Source organism: Girardinichthys multiradiatus, chromosome Y (assembly GCF_021462225.1).
Source record: "Girardinichthys multiradiatus isolate DD_20200921_A chromosome Y, DD_fGirMul_XY1, whole genome shotgun sequence".
Lineage (NCBI taxonomy): Eukaryota > Metazoa > Chordata > Actinopteri > Cyprinodontiformes > Goodeidae > Girardinichthys > Girardinichthys multiradiatus.
Genome location: NC_061818.1, coordinates 41,297,374 through 41,319,702, shown reverse-complemented (window position 1 = coordinate 41,319,702; position 22,329 = coordinate 41,297,374). Strand labels below are relative to the sequence as shown.

At 35.9% G+C, this 22,329-nt stretch overlaps 2 protein-coding genes across 3 annotated transcripts in view; both read left to right on the top strand.

Moving 5' to 3' along the window:
• The first annotated feature begins 4,392 nt into the window (after positions 1 to 4,392).
• Positions 4,393 to 7,116, top strand: LOC124863906 (heat shock 70 kDa protein 1). The gene is made up of 2 exons (XM_047358462.1): positions 4,393 to 4,547; positions 4,883 to 7,116. The coding sequence occupies exon 2, from the start codon at positions 4,906 to 4,908 to the stop codon at positions 6,823 to 6,825; it is 1,920 nt and encodes a 639-aa protein (XP_047214418.1). The 5' UTR covers positions 4,393 to 4,547; positions 4,883 to 4,905; the 3' UTR covers positions 6,826 to 7,116.
• A 788-nt stretch (positions 7,117 to 7,904) lies between these two features.
• The window catches only part of LOC124863905 (serine/threonine-protein kinase TAO2-like), a 33,321-nt gene continuing 18,896 nt past the window's right edge, over positions 7,905 to 22,329 (top strand). Inside the window, exons 1-2 of one of the 2 annotated variants that reach the window (XM_047358460.1) lie at positions 7,905 to 8,366; positions 11,314 to 11,453. In XM_047358460.1, coding sequence (XP_047214416.1) covers positions 11,322 to 11,453 — 132 coding nt within the window. In that variant the 5' untranslated portion in view covers positions 7,905 to 8,366; positions 11,314 to 11,321. Of the gene's footprint in view, positions 8,367 to 11,313; positions 11,454 to 22,329 lie in introns of those variants that run through there. The other variant, XM_047358461.1, reaches the window with a different exon arrangement.

Below are 22,329 nucleotides of genomic sequence, written 5' to 3'. Positions count from 1 at the left end.
ACAAATCGGTGAATACACCTGCACAAATCTGCTGCTGTGAGTCACAATTGCTGCTTTACAAGTTATACCTTTTTGGCGCACTTTTACTTTTGCCCTAATCGTACTGCTGATGGTGGAGCAAAACAATTTGGGACTTGTGGGTAATTTGTATGCCCATACACCAGAGGGCACTGCCTGCTCCAGAGTCAGTAGGTATGCGCCAAACGGAAATACAAACAATTACAAAACTCTTTTAGCATCTCTCCTTGTGACTTTAAATGCACAGTTACAATGCATTAAAATGACCTTCATACTTTGCAGCCTGGTGACACATTACAGCAAATTAATCTACAGTAAAACGTTCTTTCAGTTTAGCATTTATTTTCTGCTGAAACTAGGTGTAATATTTCTCTTTATGTTACCGGTTTGTGTTTTTCTTCTTACCTCATTTGTTTTAGTTTCACAGCAGCAGCAAAATTTCCTTCCTGAGCTGCAGGAAACTAAATCAACACAACAAACAGAAGACTCCCTCAAACACGTCAGGACCATGTTTAAAGAACCCTGGAAATATTCTAATTAAAAGGTCTAGTAGCATAAAGTCGTTGAAATTAAAGAACCCGAAACCCTCTGAACAACAAGGAGAACATTTTAACCCTATCCTGTCTGCGGACTATGAAGAAACAATCAATCTCTACAGGTTGTTGACTGTAAAGAGGCTGTGTAGCTCATTCCTCTCCTTAAGGTCTCCTTTACACCCTACCTAGACACGCAATGAGGCCAGAAGCAGGCAGAACATGCTGGGTCTGGAAGAGGCCTGGAGAAGTCTTCTGGACTGTAGTGGAATCTCCTTTAAACATGATAATGCTTGGGTGTCCTGAATCTTCTGAGCATGCCCAAACCTTGGTATGGACATCCTGGTGGTTGCCATGGCAGCATGTTGAGAAGGTGGCTTCAGTTGGGTGCACACACCTCCAAATTGTGCCCAAGATGAGATGTGCTAGTTGCTAAGAGATTGAAACAAATTCATTTTTCAGGCTCCAGAGTAAATGCTAAATGTCAGAGCAGAGCTTAGGAATAGTTATTGGTGATGAAGAGGAAGTAGGAGAAGGAGCTCTTAAGGTTTAAAATATTTTACAATATTTACTAAAATTCATCTGACAAACCTGAGACTGAAGAGCTGGACTGGATGTTAGTAGGACCTCACAGGGCTGTAGATGTTTGTAAAGAATATTTTTTGAAAACTGCATTTTTGTGAATGTGCAATGCCTCCTTCTTTGTTACTGGTACTTTGCAGTGAATGGATCACCCTGCCACACAGGAACCGTTGACAGCGTTGCTGGGTCCTGGGACAGCACCGGCTATGTCAAAGTCCATCTGGCTCTCCGCCATCCAACTAGTGGGGTTGGGAGTCTCACACTCCCGGATCCTGGGCCCGGGACAACAGGCCCATTTGTCCCCCCTGCTAGCGGGCCTGCTGCCACATACAGGCCTGGCGTAGTCACTGCAACAGTCTGGATCACTTTTTGTATGTATGGAGACATTTCTACAAATGATTCCAAGTTAATAATGAACCTTCTAGAAAGAACAAAAGCAAAGATCATTTCAGAAAAAGATACTTTTGTGGACGAGACGAGAAAACCTTGAAGCTGATGTGCAGCTAACTATTAACCTACTATAGTTTGCTGGCGTGGAAACAGTCTCCTGTGGGGGAAGTAGGGGTGTGAGGATTTATACAGCTCACTAGACGAGACCACAAACAATTATGGGTTCACAAGAACAAGATGAGACAAGATTTTAACATGTTTCCCCGTTGCTTCTGTAAGCAAGTGATGTCGTCCAGCCCGATGAGCAGGTCTGGCTAACATTTATATGTGGGGCCCATATGGGGCGGCCCATTTCGTACCCATTCGGCTGGAGCAAATTCCAGATACACATGTTGGCCGGGTGAGCAGCCGCTGCCAACTGGACAAAACAGGAACTACTTCTGTTCCTACTTCAAAATAAGAGCCTTCAATCTCCTACTGACAATATCTATGATGGAGGCACCTCTGTACCAAGAGAACATGCAAACTCAAGGAAGAACGGGCCCAGTCAGGATTTGAGCTCACAACCTTTCTTCTGTTTGCCAACAGCACTAACAACTGCATCAACATGTAGCCTGATTAGAGAAAGTCCACAATAAAGTCAAACTTGTGCAACCAGTTCTTGTTTCTAAACATCATTGCAGTTTTATGATATAAAGTTCTCCCACCCAGGAAAAGGAATGGGTTGGACAATCAATAAAAGCCCTAAATTAACACAACATGGACATAACTAGAACAACCGCAGCTGTAAACACTCATGGTTTCTGTTTCCTCATTGCAGGTTTTATTTGATTGTCTTCCTCCCCACTAAAACTCCTACAACTGGCACAATCCCATTTTCAGGATTTACAAGTCTTCAGCATGCTTCACACCAGAGAACTAGGATCACCATCCTCTGTCAGCTGCTTTCTGCTATGCTGTTGAGCCTTTTCATGTGGGAATGTTAACTAATGAATGTAGCTGAGACAAAAGGTCACCAACATGTCAGATGTTCCTCAGCAGTCGATCTGTGGCATCAAGACTTGTTTTAGCTAAATACATTCTAAAATTGCTGATGTCTTTCCCTGTACAGAAAACCTCCAGTGATGTCTCTCTGAACGCTCAGGTGTTTCCAGGTCATTCTTAAAATATTCTGAAGGTTGGAGTTCAATCAGAATCACAGTCTCCTCTTTGTTGCTCTACATGTTTATGGCGCTATTGCCTAGAAAATCATTTACACAGCTTCTGTTCACTGGAGGACACGCCCTCCAGGTGACCATGGCACTTCATGTTGACCTGGTGTGATCAGCACGGAGACACAAAGTTCAATGTTGTCTGTTTTGAATCCATCACCTAGCTTTATGTCACTAATAAAACCAGATCTGAAGCAGTTTTGACACTGAATGAAATGTTTTACAGCAACTGTTGCTGAACCCTTCAACTCAAGAAAGTAAAACCCGTTAATGTTTTTCACCCGTGTGACTCATGATCATAACCAGCCGAGACATCAGATTGTTTCCTACTGCAGGAAGGAGACACTATATGCAAGAAAGCTCAAAAACTGGAATGTTCCCACTAAATGATCTACTACTAATGTACAGATATAACAGAGGAGGTGAATATGATGAACAAGTCTATTATATGACCAACTGTTAGAGCGAATTAATCAGATATTATGTCTTTATACAAATACTTAAAGGTTGACTTACAAATATCATTTAATTCACTTAACTAGAAATGAACTCAGTGACAGCCCTGAGACGTTTTATTTGCTGATGATATTTATCAAACATTGAGGTGTTTAAGGCCCTACTTCCTCTACTGCGTCCTCCAGCTCTGATTTTAAATTGAGGGGTCCTTTGCTACCATCTAGTGTACAAACGAAGTATAACAGAAATGTTGGTGTCTAGTTTTGCTGTTTGATGTTTTAGCTGCATGTTGGGCTGCATGGTGGCGCAGTTGGTTGCACTGCTGCCTTGGAGGAAGGAGGTCCTGGGTTTGACTCTCAGTGGGTCTTTCTGCATCAAGTTAGCATGGGTTCTCCCTGGGTACTCTGATTTCCTCCCACAGTCCAAAGACATGCCTGCCTGTTTAGTTAGAAAACCAGAGATTAACTGAAATGACTCCTAAAAAAGAACATGCAACAAATATATATTTAAAACAATAAATCCAGCTATCTAGAAGAAGCTCTGACATGTAATTTGTTGTATTAAAGTTCATGTGAAAAACTTTTCAGAACTGAAATAGATTAACTACTGGGAACTTATTGCTCAGAAGGTTTTCTTTGATAGTTGATCCTTAAATGAAAAATAAATGACTAAATAAAACTTTTATGAACGTATAATTCATTTAGTGGCAATAACATTTAAACGTCAGGTGCGGTAGTTTCGTGAAAATACTTTAAAATCTAAAGAATGAAAAAATTTGATTATTAAACAAAAAGCAGTAAAATAAATGAATTTAAAATATAACTCTAACTCATTGTACACCCTGATAGTCCACAGTACTTTTGCTGCTCCAAGTCCTCAGTCTAAATCTTCTTCCTTCTAAGTGAGATGAAAATATTAGAGCCCAGATTAATAAACCTTCGGGTTTCAGGCAGATTTGGACGCATTATTAAATCAGCAGCTTGATATTTTTGCTATAATATTGTCGTTTTCGCTCTGTTAGCTCCTGAAAATATTCTGAAATATTTTGAAAATATTAATACAAATATATTTTAATATAGATACATAAAATATTCTGTCATTTTCTAACATTTTCTCGGAGCGACCAGAAGCTGGTAGAAACTTCTACTGGGTGACGTCATGACGCATGCCTCCGCTGCGCTCTGTGATTGGACGAAGGCTGGAGAAGCGGCGAGAAGTGCGTGAAGAGGTATAAATAGCTGCGAGGGTGAGCAGGCTGAGTGGATAGAGAGAAACGCACCTTCAGAGAACATCAGAAGAGCTTCACAGGAGGAGAAAGAACCACTGAACTGCTCTGTAGAAGAGGCTCTGATCTAAAGTAAGTCCTCATCTCATCATCTGCTTCACACTTTTCTTCTTCTTTGTTTTCAGAGCGACTACAGACTAAATTAGTGCAATCATTCACTGATGTAAGGACAAATTATAGGCTTTATAGAGTTTAGTCAAAACCAGAAAAATGATTTCTGGTTTTAATCATGTTTGAACATCTCTGAGGCTTTAACTCAACACAGCATAAAACCAGTTTTATTTGGAGCAAAAACTGCTATAAAGTCCAGTAGAAATGTAAACGGTATAATATGAACTGTTTGTAACAGGGAATCCATCCCTCCTGAATCCTTCTTCTTCTTCTCATGTGCGTCTCTGCTTGTTTAGGACTGAAAGGAAACTCAGCCAAGATGTCTGCAGCTAAAAACGTAGCCATCGGCATCGACCTGGGCACCACCTACTCCTGTGTGGGGGTTTTCCAGCACGGAAAAGTAGAAATCATCGCCAACGACCAGGGCAACCGGACCACCCCCAGCTATGTGGCCTTCACTGACACCGAGAGGCTGATCGGGGACGCTGCCAAGAACCAGGTGGCTCTGAACCCCAGCAACACGGTGTTTGACGCCAAGAGGCTGATAGGACGAAAGTTTGATGATCTGGTGGTGCAGGCCGATATGAAGCACTGGCCCTTCAAGGTGCTTTCAGAAGGAGGGAGGCCCAAAATTCAAGTGGAGTACAAAGGGGAGAACAAAGCCTTCTTCCCAGAGGAAATCTCCTCCATGGTCCTGGTAAAGATGAAGGAGATCGCTGAGGCCTACCTGGGCCACAAGGTGTCCAACGCCGTCATCACAGTCCCCGCCTACTTCAACGACTCCCAGCGACAGGCCACTAAAGACGCAGGTGTCATCGCGGGACTCAACGTCCTGAGGATCATCAACGAGCCCACCGCGGCCGCCATCGCGTACGGTCTGGACAAAGGCAAGTCAGGAGAGAGAAACGTTCTGATCTTTGACCTGGGCGGAGGCACCTTCGACGTGTCCATCCTGACCATCGAGGACGGCATCTTTGAAGTGAAGGCCACGGCCGGAGACACTCACCTGGGAGGAGAGGACTTTGACAACCGCATGGTCACCCACTTTGTGGAGGAGTTCAAGAGGAAACACAAGAAGGACATCAGCCAGAACAAGAGAGCCTTGAGGAGGCTGCGCACGGCTTGTGAGAGGGCCAAGAGGACCCTGTCCTCCAGCTCCCAGGCCAGCATCGAGATCGACTCTCTGTTCGAGGGCATCGACTTCTACACCTCCATCACCAGGGCTCGCTTTGAGGAGTTGTGCTCCGACCTGTTCAGAGGAACCTTGGAGCCGGTGGAGAAAGCTCTGAGGGACGCCAAAATGGATAAGGGCCAGATCCACGACGTGGTCCTGGTGGGAGGCTCCACCAGAATCCCCAAGATCCAGAAACTGCTGAAGGACTTCTTCAACGGCCGGGAGCTGAACAAGGGTATCAACCCGGACGAGGCGGTGGCTTACGGCGCCGCTGTCCAGGCTGCCATCCTAATGGGAGACACCTCGGGGAACGTTCAGGACCTGCTGCTGCTGGACGTGGCTCCTCTGTCCCTGGGGATCGAGACGGCCGGAGGAGTGATGACGGCTCTGATCAAACGCAACACCACCATCCCCACCAAACAGACCCAGGTGTTCAGCACCTACTCTGACAACCAGCCTGGGGTCCTGATCCAGGTCTACGAAGGGGAGAGAGCCATGACCAAGGACAACAACCTGCTGGGCAGGTTTGAGCTGACGGGAATCCCACCTGCTCCACGAGGGGTCCCGCAGATCGAGGTCACCTTCGACGTGGACGCCAACGGCATTCTGAACGTGTCTGCGGTGGACAAAAGCACCGGCAAAGAGAACAAGATCACCATCACCAACGACAAGGGCCGTCTGAGCAAGGAGGAGATCGAGAAGATGGTGCAGGACGCTGATAAGTACAAAGCTGAGGACGAGCTGCAGAGGGACAAAATAGCTGCCAAGAACTCCCTGGAGTCCTACGCTTTCAACATGAAGAGCAGCGTGGAGGACGAGAGCTTGAAAGGCAAAATCAGCGAGGAGGAGAAGAAGAAGGTGATTGAGAAGTGTAAGGAGACCATCAGCTGGCTGGAGAACAACCAGCTGGCTGAGAAAGACGAGTACCAACACCAGCAGAAAGAGCTGGAGAAAGTGTGCAACCCCATCATCAGCAGGTTGTATCAGGGAGGGAGGCCCACTGGTACTTGTAGAGAACAGGCAGGAGCCCACACCCAGGGACCCACTATTGAGGAGGTGGACTGAAGGGGTTCTTCATGTGGACTCTCCTCTGCTGGACTGTTAGGATGTAACTGGAACTGTTTGAAACCCAGAGTCCTTCAGGAATGAACATGAGTAATTACATGGAAGATGATCTTTGAATCATGAACATTAATGAGATTTAAAACGTCACTTTATACTGAAGTTGGATTATTATGTTTAATGAATAAGTAGGAACGTCTTACCTCTATTTTTGTTGTTCGTATGATAGTTGAATATATTTTTGTGTTGTTTGTTTTCTATTGTTTTTACTTAATAAACATGATTGAATTTAAATATGTCTGTTGTGAAGTTATTTATTATTTAATCAAATAAGTTTTTGTCTGTCAAATATTGTCCTGTGAATACCAGCCCAATATGGTGGTGGTATTAGAACAATAGATGAGGGATTCAAGCACTGGCATTATCAAATAGCAACCTCTGATCACACATATGGAATAAATTCACAGCAACTTCTCTCCAAAATATAAGGATTTATTAACAGAAACAATTCAGTTTATCTGCAAAGAAAAAGTTGATTGAATCGTTCAAGAGGAACACATCCTCAGACTTTTTACTGGTCTCGTTAAGAGTGTAGTTCAGGCCATATTTCACCCAGTAGCTGGGGCACCACGGGTCTGTTTATTTGCTTCCAAATAAAGCCAGATGTTATAAATGTTTGTGTTTTAGTTTCAGCTTGAATCTCTGCGGGGGGTGAGATGACGACGATCCTACAGTATCTGGAATCACCACCAGATGTCGCAGTTTACTCACATTTCTTTTTGAAATGCAGGCCGTCAAAAGCTTCCTGCCAGAAATGGAGCAACCAGCCCAGCTCCTCAGCACGGAGGGATTCATGGAGGAAGACTTTTCCCACCAAGCAAATAACACCTTGATCTGCGTTATTCATGGTTCACCAGTTTAATATTCCAGTTCTCCCATTGCACAGGTTTTAGCGCATTTATCGTCTGTAAAAAAGATTCATAAAACAAATGTTCGGAGCAAATGATTATCACCATCTTTATGTAGGTCGGTTTATTTTTGAAGCGGAAGTCTCACCGGAAGTGGAGCTGGTGCCGCTCGGACTCCCGCCCCAGCAGCCCGTGCCATTTTGTGTTTAGCAGGAACAAAAAACTGGAGGAGAAACGGGTCCAGATGGAGGATGGGGTGCTGGGTTTAAGTCCGATTTAGGAGTGTGTTTTAATGGTTCGGTGGGCCAATATGTTCGGAAGTGTACCTTTGCAGGGAAACATCAGCCACACCCCGCGGAGCTGCTAATGTTACCGTTAGCCTGTAAGCTAACGAGGCTAAGCTATTAGCTCAGGAACGGCGCAGAAGAGAGCCGTTGGAGACCCGGAAACCCTCCCATTGTCGCCTGGAAGCCGGTGCTGAACTCCAGCATCTCTACAGAATCCAGAAGGACCTGGTCGGACATGAACCAGAAGTTCTGCTGAGAGGAGACCCAGGATATGAGGATCGAGGCTCGCTGTTATCGCTCCTGCTAACCGTTCATTTTTCGGTCCTGAGAGGAACCACAATAAGCTGCGGTGAGTACATCCACGGGGCCACAGAGGGTCTGACGCCGGGGGCCACAGAGGGTCTGACGCCGGGGGCCACAGAGGGTCTGACGCCGGGGGCCAACGGGGTCTGGCAGCAATAGTCAAGGAGGCTTTGGGCCAAGGCGGCCAAAAGGAGGGTCTGGGGCTAATAGATGTCTAAATCTGGGGGCCAAGATTACCTGTAGAGGTTTGATAGCGGGGCCAATAGGGCCTGAGACTGGGGACCATCATGGGTCTTGGTATGGATGCCAGAGGCGACCTACGTCCCTGTGTGTGTGTCTCTCTCCAGGGTGCGTTTAAAAGACGTAATTTGCTCCAAACGGACTTTAACCTGACTTCTTCTTTCAGTTGGTTACAAACATGATCAGTTTAATTTAGTTTATTGTGATCACTAAAGCACTGAACCTGCTATTGGCTGGGAAAAACTCATCTTTGTATTCATTTATTTCTTGTTTCTTATGAAGTTATCGTTTGTAAAATTGGAATAAAAAGCAGCCAATGGCTAAAGAAAAGCCTTAAGAGCTGCAGATATGTTTTATTCATAATGCTTTCACTTGGTTTGGTTATTCTGTGTCAGGATGGAGCTGATTAACTAGTAATGCTGGGATGTTTATGATTAGGACAGATGATCTTACACAAAAGATCAATGTGGGCCTCATGTTTTCAGTATTTGAGACTCAGATTCTGTCTTTTCCACAAAGCTTTTACTGTATTTTTGTTGTTGGCTACTTGTATCTCTATGGATGCCGTGTGGGCAGACTCCAGCTCCAATCACACTTCCCTGTCTGTGAGCCAAACATTTATATTCTGGTAGAAATGACAAATCTCTATTATTAGCTCTGTTAAATACCTCCCACTCCCCTGGTTAGTGTGAATGTTCATTCACAGCGGGCAGGACTGTCTGTGGATCAGAGCTGGATTCAGCCATGTGACTGTGGACTTGGCACCAAACTCGTCACACTTTGTGTTTAGAAAAAGCACTGCGGAGCCATTTCCTCTTTTTAGGATTCTATGGTCTCAGCTTGTTGTTTCCCAGTAGGAAGCGATGGATACTTGTTTTCCCAGTCTGCCTGTTGGAGTGTGTGACGGCAGCTCTGTTCCAAGGAAGGTGGCAGAAATAGATGGAAGACGTCGTCCGGTCTCAGAAAGCTGTTGATGGGTTACTGTTTGTTTCAGAGACTAAAGAACTGGAACGCGTTTCACAGTTCTTCAGCTCGCTTGTTTTCATCAAACCTTCCCTGCAGCATATTTTTAGGATCGCTTACATTTTTACTTAAATTATTTATGCTGCAGATCTTTTTAAAAACTACAACAACCTCGACTCAGCATGGTGGTCTGTCGTAAACAGCTCCGTTCAGGAGTATAAGAGGTAGAATGAGGGGTCAGTGTTAGAAATAATAGAGCTGTATGATACATTCAGCATCGCAGCATCAATATGTGCAATATTTTAACCTGAAAAGGATTTCATGTTCAGTGTGTTATATGACTTAATGCTTGCTGGGCTATTACATTTTAAGTTCACATTCTGCATATTGATAATATTTAGTCCAGCTGGATGGACCCTAGCTGGGCTAATTCCCACTCCTGATGGACGTTTTTAGTGGCTGAGAGGCTAAAGCTCACAGACGGAAGGGGAGACGTTGCTTAACGTTAAAGAAAGAAAAGAGTCGGGGAGATGTGGGTTAATTATAATTGAAATCATTATTGCAGTCTTGTATTTTTCTGATATCGTTCACCCTCATGGATCATTTGAAGGGTCTTTGTTTGAGGCCTTAAATTAAACCTGAATTTTAAATCCTCTTCAGTTAACTATAGAAAGGGACTGAATTCATTCAGCTCCCATCTGACTGAGGAACAGCAGCAGATTTATGTGCTGCGTTTCTCTTCATGGTCGGTAGCAGCTCCAGGCGTCTGTCTGCTTGCCTTGAACACCATCGGGACACCGAGGGCCGCCTCGTGTATACTTGGAAGCTGGTTCACTACGTTGGAGGGTGGGAAGATGTCTCCTTGTCTTGCTCTAATCATCTTTGCTTTAAAAGGAACCAACTTCACGGATCTGTATTAAACGAGGCCCCGGAGCCGAGGGTTTATCCATTCAACTAGTCACAGAGGCCCGGTTATGTTGTCGGCTCAACTCGAGCTTCCAGCTGACGCTCTGAGGCTGAGCAGCCCCATTAACCCCATTAGATGCAGCGCTGCGCGAGTCAATACGGCTCAGTGTGCAGCTGAGATCACATTCAGTCAGATGATTCAATTTCAGGCTCTGTTTTCTTCCTCATTTATGGATTTTCATGGATTTATGTAAATGTTGGACCGTCAGCGTGATCTGGTGATACTCCACACACACATCATGTGTAGATTATTCATCCCCTCAATTAATGTTGAAACTGTTTTCATTCCTGATTAATGTCACAGGATTTTTTTTAAACATGTAGCAGATCATTTTCAGCCCGGGTTCTGTGTGTGAACTATATATATATATATATATATATAAACTTCTTTCTGATGATTAGTGTGGGGCCGAAGCAGAAAATAGTCGGCCATTTTTCTTCTTTTGTCTCTTTGTTTTTCTTTCTCCTCTGACAGTTTTAAACTTCCTGGTCTTCCTTGTAACCGCCGACATGCAGCAGCTTGTCTACCGTTTATGTTACCAGACAAACAAGCTGTTAAATAAAAAGTAAAACCACCACAGAAGTGCCTGATGCAATTTAGTCTGATCAGAGTGTTTTAGAAATGTTAGATATTTTCTACATCTGAATCAGAATCAGAAAAGCTTTATTGCCAAGTACGTTTTTGGACATACAAGGAATTTGTTTTGGCGTCTGTGCAATAATAAATAATTTATTTAACTGTGACACACTCTGACAACACTATGAACACCTTGTCCTTGATCCAAAGTTAATATGAAGTGTGATTTGATCCCTCTGTCCTCCAGCCCTGGCCATGCCCTCGAATGCACGGGCGGGCAATCTGAAGGACCCGGATGTGGCGGAGCTGTTCTGCAAAGATGATCCAGAGAAGCTGTTTGCGGATCTCCGAGAGATCGGCCATGGCAGCTTTGGAGCTGTGTATTTTGTGAGTAGGACATAAAAGTCTTTGTGTGTCTTGAGCAGTGTCCACAGATTCTGATGCACAAGCAGTTGATCGGACCCATTGAGCTGGCCTGAACATAAAACAGAGCTTCAGTCAGAAGCTGTTTCAGGACCATCTGTTGGGTATACATCTCCAGTATGGACCTTTGGAGCCATTTTGTTCTCCAGTGATCCACCACTCAGATCTGAAGTCAGATGTCAGCTCAGGGAACCAATCAAGATGTTTTAAGGTGGAACTAAATCAGCTTTGGGTCTGGTTCTGTTGTTTTTGTTCAGACTAGAGTAGCTTTGACTCTTAAGGTAGCTACAGACTGACGCGTTCATGAAGCTGTTTCTCAGCCAACCCACCTACAGTTGAGATGTTATTGTTAATATACCTGCAGAACTTATTACTGAATACCAGAATCTAAACGTTGTCATTTGCCTGACTAAACTTGAGACATCTCGGCATGTTGTAGTACATCTGGTGATGCCTGATGCTGCATTCAGGGTCATCGGGAATAAAAGCTGTTTACTGTCATCACACACCATCTACATTCAAATACACTAGACTGGACCCAGGGTTGGGGGAAACCTGCCCTGGTTACACTTCCTCCTGTTGACTCTAATTAATAAAGAACTGTTGTAAGAAGCAGGGATGTTAGAGACTGGTGAATTATACTCTCACCTGGACACTTTGCTGGTACCGGCTTGTGTCCACTTTTCAGTAGCACTGATCCATGATACCACCACCAGTCTGAGCTGTTCATACAGGGTAGAATGGATCTATGCTCTCATGTTGTTTGACCAAGTTCTGATCCGACCATCTGAACGTTGCATCTCAAATCCAGACTCATCAGACCAGGTAAAGTTTTGCCAAGCTGTTCTGGTCCAGTTCTGGTGGGTCTGTGTGAATTGTAGCCTCAGTTTGCTGATCAGATCAATAGATTCATAGATCTATAGATTCATAGATCAATAGATCAATAGATTCATAGATCATAGATTCATAGATCAATAGATTCATAGATCAATAGATCAATAGATTCATAGATCAATAGATCAATAGATTCATAGATACATAGATCAATAGATTCATAGATCAATAGATTCATAGATCAATAGATTTATAGATCAACAGATTCATAGATCAATAGATCAATACATTCATAGATCAATAGATCATAGATCAATAGATACATAGATCAATAGATTCATAGATCTATAGATTCATAGATCAATAGATTCATAGATCATAGATCTATAGATTCATAGATCAATAGATTCATAGATTCATAGATCATAGATTCATAGATTCATAGATCAATAGATTCATAGATCAATAGATCAATAGATTCATAGATTCATAGATTTATAGATTCATAGATCAATAGATTCATAGATCAATAGATTCATAGATCAATAGATTCATAGATCAATAGATTCATAGATCAATAGATTCAAAGATCAATAGATTAATAGATCAATAGATTCATAGATCATAGATTCATAGATCAATAGATCCATAGATCAATGGATCATAGATTCATAGATCAATAGATTCATAGATCAATAGATCAATAGATCAATAGATTCATAGATCAATAGATTCATAGATCAATAGATTCATAGATCAATAGATTCATAGATCAATAGATTCATAGATCTATAGATTCATAGATCTATAGATCAATAGATTCATAGATCATAGATTCATAGATCTATAGATCAATAGATTCATAGATCAATAGATTCATAGATCAATAGATCTATAGATCAATAGATTCATAGATCATAGATTCATAGATCAATAGATTCATAGATCAATAGATTTATAGATCAACAGATTCATAGATCAATAGATCAATACATTCATAGATCAATAGATCATAGATCAATAGATACATAGATCAATAGATTCATAGATCTATAGATTCATAGATCAATAGATTCATAGATTCATAGATCATAGATCTATAGATTCATAGATCAATAGATTCATAGATTCATAGATCATAGATTCATAGATTCATAGATCAATAGATTCATAGATCAATAGATCAATAGATTCATAGATCATAGATTCATAGATTTATAGATTCATAGATCAATAGATTCATAGATCAATAGATTCATAGATCAATAGATTCATAGATCAATAGATTCATAGATCAATAGATTCAAAGATCAATAGATTAATAGATCAATAGATTCATAGATCATAGATTCATAGGTCAATAGATTCATAGATCAATAGATCCATAGATCAATGGATCATAGATTCATAGATCAATAGATTCATAGATCAATAGATCAATAGATCAATAGATTCATAGATCAATAGATTCATAGATCAATAGATTCATAGATCAATAGATCAATAGATTCATAGATCAATAGATTCATAGATCTATAGATTCATAGATCTATAGATCAATAGATTCATAGATCATAGATTCATAGATCTATAGATCAATAGATTCATAGATCAATAGATTCATAGATCAATAGATCAATAGATCTATAGATCAATAGATTCATAGATCATAGATTCATAGATCAATAGATTCATAGATCAATAGATTCATAGATCAATAGATTCATAGATCAATAGATTCATAGATCAATAGATCAATAGATTCATAGATCAATAGATTCATAGATCTATAGATTCATAGATCTATAGATCAATAGATTCATAGATCATAGATTCATAGATCAATAGATTCATAGATCAATAGATTCATAGATCAATAGATCAATAGATTCATAGATCAATAGATTCATAGATCAATAGATTCATAGATCAATAGATTCATAGATCTATAGATTCATAGATCTATAGATCAATAGATTCATAGATTCATAGATCAATAGATTCATAGATCAATAGATTCATAGATCAATAGATTCATAGATCAATAGATCAATAGATTCATAGATCATAGATTCATAGATCAATAGATTCATAGATCAATAGATTCATAGATCAATAGATCAATAGATTCATAGATACATAGATCAATAGATTCATAGATCAATAGATTCATAGATCTATAGATTCATAGATCAATAGATTCATAGATCAATAGATTCATAGATCTATAGATTCATAGATCATAGATTCATAGATCAATAGATTCATAGATTCATATATCAATAGATTCATAGATCCATAGATCAATAGATTCATAGATCCATAGATTCATAGATCAATAGATTCATAGATCATAGATTCATAGATCCATAGATTCATAGATCCATAGATTCATAGATCAATAGATTCATAGATCAATAGATTAATAGATCAATAGATTCATTGATCAATAGATCAATAGATTCATAGATCAATAGATTCATAGATCAATAGATCAATAGATTCATAGATCAATAGATTCATAGATCAATAGATTCATAGATCAATAGATTCATAGATCAATAGATCAATAGATTCATAGATCAATAGATTTATAGATCAACAGATTCATAGATCAATAGATTCACAGATCATAGATTCATAGATCAATAGATTCATAGATTCATAGATCAATAGATTCATAGATCAATAGATCAATAGATTCATAGATCAATATATTCATAGATCAATAGATTCATAGATCAATAGATTCATAGATCAATAGATTCATAGATCAATAGATTCATAGATCAATAGATCAATAGATTCATATATCAATAGATTCATAGATCCATAGATCAATAGATCAATAGATTCATAGATCCATAGATTCATAGATCCATAGATTCATAGATCATAGATTCATAGATCCATAGATTCATAGATCCATAGATTCATAGATCAATAGATTCATAGATCAATAGATTCATAGATCAATAGATTCATAGATCAATAGATTCATAGATCAATAGATTCATAGATCAATAGATCAATAGATTCATAGATCAATAGATCAATAGATTCATAGATCAATAGATCAATAGATTCATAGATCAATAGATTCATAGATCAATAGATTCATAGATCAATAGATTCATAGATCAATAGATTCATAGATCAATAGATCAATAGATCCATAGATTCATAGATCAATAGATTCATAGATCAATAGATTCATAGATCAATAGATCAATAGATTCATAGATCAATAGATTCATAGGTCAATAGATTCATAGATCAATAGATTCATAGATCAATAGATTCATAGATCAATAGATTCATAGATACATAGATCAATAGATTCATAGATCAATAGATTCATAGATCTATAGATTCATAGATCAATAGATTCATAGATCAATAGATTCATAGATCAATAGATTCATAGATCAATAGATCAATAGATTCATAGATCCATAGATTCATAGATCATAGATTCATAGATCATAGATTCATAGATCCATAGATTCATAGATTCATAGATCCATAGATTCATAGATCAATAGATTCATAGATCAATAGATTCATAGATCAATAGATTCATTGATCAATAGATTCATAGATCAATAGATCAATAGATTCATAGATCAATAGATTCATAGATCAATAGATCAATAGATTCATAGATCAATAGATTCATAGATCAATAGATTCATAGATCATAGATTCATAGATCAATAGATTCATAGATCAATAGATTCATAGATCAATAGATTCATAGATTCATAGATCAATAGATTCATAGATCAATAGATCAATAGATTCATAGATCAATAGATTCATAGATCAATAGATCAATAGATTCATAGATCAATAGATTCATAGATCAATAGATCAATAGATTCATAGATCAATAGATTCATAGGTCAATAGATTCATAGATCAATAGATTCATAGATCAATAGATTCATAGATCAATAGATTCATAGATCAATAGATTCATAGATACATAGATCAATAAATTAATAGATCAATAGATTCATAGATCTATAGATTCATAGATCTATAGATTCATAGATCAATAGATTCATAGATCAATAGATTCATAGATCAATAGATCAATAGATTCATAGATCCATAGATTCATAGATCATAGATTCATAGATCATAGATTCATAGATCCATAGATTCATAGATCCATAGATTCATAGATCAATAGATTCATAGATCAATAGATCAATAGATTCATAGATCAATAGATTCATTGATCAATAGATTCATAGATCAATAGATCAATAGATCAATAGATTCATAGATCAATAGATTCATAGATCAATAGATCAATAGATTCATAGATCAATAGATTCATAGATCAATAGATTCATAGATCAATAGATTCATAGATCAATAGATTCATAGATCAATAGATCAATAGATTCATAGATCAATAGATTCATAGATCAATAGATTCATAGATCAATAGATTAATAGATCAATAGATCCATATATCAATAGATCAATAGATTCATAGATCAATAGATTCATAGATTCATAGATCAATAGATTCATAGATTCATAGATCAATAGATTCATAGATCAATAGATCAATAGATTCATAGATCAATTGATCAATAGATTCATAGATCAATAGATTCATAGATCAATAGATTAATAGATCAATAGATTAATAGATCAATTGATTAATAGATAAATAGATTCATAGATCAATAGATTCATAGATCAATAGATCCATAGATCAATAGATCCATAGATCCATAGATCAATAGATTCATAGATCAATAGATCCATAGATTCATAGATCAATAGATCCATAGATCAATAGATCAATAGATTCATAGATCAATAGATTCATAGATCAATAGATTCATAGATCAATAGATTCATAGATCAATAGATCAATAGATTAATAGATTCATAGATTCATAGATCATAGATTCATAGATCCATAGATTCATAGATTCATAGATCCATAGATTCATAGATCAATAGATTCATAGATCAATAGATTCATAGATCAATAGATTCATTGATCAATAGATTCATAGATCAATAGATCAATAGATTAATAGATCAATAGATTCATAGATCAATAGATTCATAGATCAATAGATCAATAGATTCATAGATCAATAGATTCATAGATCAATAGATTCATAGATCAATAGATTCATAGATCAATAGATCCATATATCAATAGATCAATAGATTCATAGATCAATAGATTCATAGATTCATAGATCAATAGATTAATAGATCAATAGATTCATAGATTCATAGATCAATAGATTCATAGATCAATAGATCAATAGATTCATAGATCAATAGATCAATAGATTCATAGATCAATAGATTAATAGATCAATAGATTAATAGATCAATTGATTAATAGATAAATAGATTCATAGATCAATAGATTCATAGATCAATAGATCCATAGATCAATAGATCCATAGATCCATAGATCAATAGATTCATAGATCAATAGATCCATAGATTCATAGATCAATAGATCCATAGATCCATAGATTCATAGATCAATAGATTCATAGATCAATAGATTCATAGATCAATAGATTAATAGATCAATAGATCAATAGATTCATAGATCAATAGATCAATAGATTCATAGATCAATAGATTCATAAATCAATAGATTCATAGATTCATAGATCAATATATTCATAGATCAATAGATTCATAGATCAATAGATTCATAGATCAATAGATCAATAGATTCATAGATCAATATATTCATAGATCAATAGATTCATAGATTCATAGATCAATAGATTCATAGATTCATAGATTCATAGATCAATAGATTCATAGATCAATAGATTCATAGATCTATTGATCTATTGATCTCTTAGATTCATAGATCAATAGATTCATAGATTCATAGATCAATAGATTCATAGATCAATAGATTCATAGATCAATAGATCAATAGATTCATAGATCAATAGATCCATAGATCAATAGATCAATAGATTCATAGATCAATAGATTCATAGATCAATAGATTCATAGATCAATAGATTCATAGATTCATAGATCAATAGATCCATAGATCAATAGATTTATAGATCAATAGATTCATAGATTCATAGATCAATAGATTCATAGATTCATAGATCAATAGATTCATAGATACATAGATCAATAGATTCATAGATCAATAGATTCATAGATCAATAGATCAATAGATTCATAGATCAATAGATCAATAGATTCATAGATCAATAGATTCATAGATCAATAGATCAATAGATTCATAGATCAATAGATTCATAGATCTATTGATCTATTAGATTCATAGATCAATAGATTCATAGATCAATAGATTCATAGATCAATAGATCAATAGATTCATAGATCAATAGATTCATAGATCAATAGATCAATAGATTCATAGATCAATAGATCCATAGATCAATAGATTCATAGATCAATAGATTCATAGATCAATAGATTCATAGATCAATAGATTCATAGATCAATAGATTCATAGATTCATAGATCAATAGATTCATAGATCAATATATTCATAGATTCATAGATCAATAGATTCATAGATTCATAGATCAATAGATTCATAGATCAATAGATTCATAGATCAATAGATTCATAGATCAATAGATTCATAGATCAATAGATCAATAGATTCATAGATCAATAGATTCATAGATCAATAGATTCATAGATTCATAGATCAATAGATTCATAGATTCATAGATCAATAGATTCATAGATCAATAGATTCATAGATCAATAGATCAATAGATTCATAGATCAATAGATTCATAGATCAATAGATTCATAGATCAATAGATTCATAGATTCATAGATCAATAGATTCATAGATACATAGATCAATAGATTCATAGATCAATATATTCATAGATTCATAGATCAATAGATTCATAGATCAATAGATTCATAGATCAATAGATCAATAGATTCATAGATCAATAGATTCATAAATTCATAGATCAATAGATTCATAGATCAAGATTCATAGATTCATAGATCAATAGATTCATAGATCAATAGATTCATAGATCAATAGATTCATAGATTCATAGATCAATAGATTCATAGATTCATAGATCAATAGATTCATAGATCAATAGATCCATAGATCAATAGATTCATAGATTCATAGATCAATAGATTCATAGATCAATAGATTCATAGATCAATAGATTCATAGATTCATAGATCAATAGATCAATAGATTCATAGATCAATAGATTCATAGATTCATAGATCAATAGATTCATAGATTCATAGATCAATAGATTCATAGATCAATAGATTCATAGATCAATAGATTCATAGATCAATAGATTCATAGATTCATAGATCAATAGATTCATAGATCAATAGATTCATAGATCAATAGATTCATAGATTCATAGATCAATAGATTCATAAATTCATAGATCAATAGATACATAGATCAATAGATTCATAGATCAATAGATTCATAGATTCATAGATCAATAGATTCATAGATTCATAGATCAATAGATTCATAGATCAATAGATCCATAGATCAATAGATTCATAGATCAATAGATTCATAGATTCATAGATCAATAGATTCATAGATCAATAGATTCATAGATCAATAGATACATAGATCAATAGATTCATAGATCAATAGATTCATAGATCAATAGATTCATAGATCAATAGATTCATAGATTCATAGATCAATAGATTCATAGATCAATAGATTCATAGATCAATAGATTCATAGATCAATAGATTCATAGATACATAGATCAATAGATTCATAGATCAATAGATTCATAGATCAATAGATCCATAGATCAATAGATTCATAGATCCATAGATTCATAGATCAATAGATTCATAGATCAATAGATTCATAGATTCATAGATCAATAGATTCATAGATCAATAGATTCATAGATCAATAGATTCATAGATCAATAGATTCATAGATACATAGATCAATAGATTCATAGATCAATAGATTCATAGATCAATAGATTCATAGATTCATAGATCAATAGATTCATAGATTCATAGATCAATAGATTCATAGATCAATAGATTCATAGATCAATAGATTCATAGATCAATAGATTCATAGATTCATAGATCAATAGATTCATAGATCAATAGATTCATAGATCAATAGATTCATAGATACATAGATTCATAGATCAATAGATTCATAGATCAATAGATTCATAGATTCATAGATCAATAGATTCATAGATTCATAGATCAATAGATTCATAGATCAATAGATTCATAGATCAATAGATTCATAGATTCATAGATCAATAGATTCATAGATCAATAGATTCATAGATCAATAGATTCATAGATACATAGATCAATAGATTCATAGATCAATAGATTCATAGATTCATAGATCAATAGATCAATAGATTCATAGATCAATAGATCAATAGATTCATAGATCAATAGATTCATAGATTAATAGATCAATAGATTCATAGATCAATAGATTCATAGATCAATAGATCAATAGATTCATAGATCAATAGATTCATAGGTCAATAGATTCATAGATCAATAGATTCATAGATCAATAGATTCATAGATCAATAGATTCATAGATCAATAGATTCATAGATACATAGATCAATAGATTCATAGATCATAGATTCATAGATCTATAGATTCATAGATCAATAGATTCATAGATCAATAGATTCATAGATCAATAGATTCATAGATCAATAGATCAATAGATTCATAGATCCATAGATTCATAGATCATAGATTCATAGATCATAGATTCATAGATCCATAGATTCATAGATTCATAGATCCATAGATTCATAGATCAATAGATTCATAGATCAATAGATCAATAGATTCATAGATCAATAGATTCATTGATCAATAGATTCATAGATCAATAGATCAATAGATTAATAGATCAATAGATTCATAGATCAATAGATTCATAGATCAATAGATTCATAGATCAATAGATTCATAGATCAATAGATTCATAGATCAATAGATCCATATATCAATAGATCAATAGATTCATAGATCAATAGATTCATAGATTCATAGATCAATAGATTCATAGATTCATAGATCAATAGATTAATAGATCAATAGATTCATAGATTCATAGATCAATAGATTCATAGATCAATAGATCAATAAATTCATAGATCAATAGATCAATAGATTCATAGATCAATAGATTCATAGATCAATAGATTAATAGATCAATAGATTAATAGATCAATTGATTAATAGATAAATAGATTCATAGATCAATAGATTCATAGATCAATAGATCCATAGATCAATAGATCCATAGATCCATAGATCAATAGATTCATAGATCAATATATTCATAGATCAATAGATTCATAGATTCATAGATCAATAGATTCATAGATCAATAGATCAATAGAGTCATAGATCAATAGATTCATAGATCAATAGATTCATAGATCAATAGATTCATAGATCAATAGATTCATAGATCTATTGATCTATTGATCTCTTAGATTCATAGATCAATAGATTCATAGATCAATAGATTCATAGATCAATAGATTCATAGATCAATAGATTCATAGATCAATAGATCAATAGATTCATAGATCAATAGATCCATAGATCAATAGATCAATAGATTCATAGATCAATAGATTCATAGATCAATAGATTCATAGATCAATAGATTCATAGATCAATAGATTCATAGATTCATAGATCAATAGATCCATAGATCAATAGATTTATAGATCAATAGATTCATAGATTCATAGATCAATAGATTCATAGATTCATAGATCAATAGATTCATAGATACATAGATCAATAGATTCATAGATCAATAGATTCATAGATCAATAGATCAATAGATTCATAGATCAATAGATCAATAGATTCATAGATCAATAGATTCATAGATCAATAGATCAATAGATTCATAGATCAATAGATTCATAGATCTATTGATCTATTAGAT

What these genes read in the sequence shown, in the direction of transcription:
- LOC124863906 (XM_047358462.1), top strand. Translation starts at nt 4,906, where the DNA reads ATGTCTGCAGCTAAAAACGTAGCCATCGGCATCGACCTGGGCACCACC.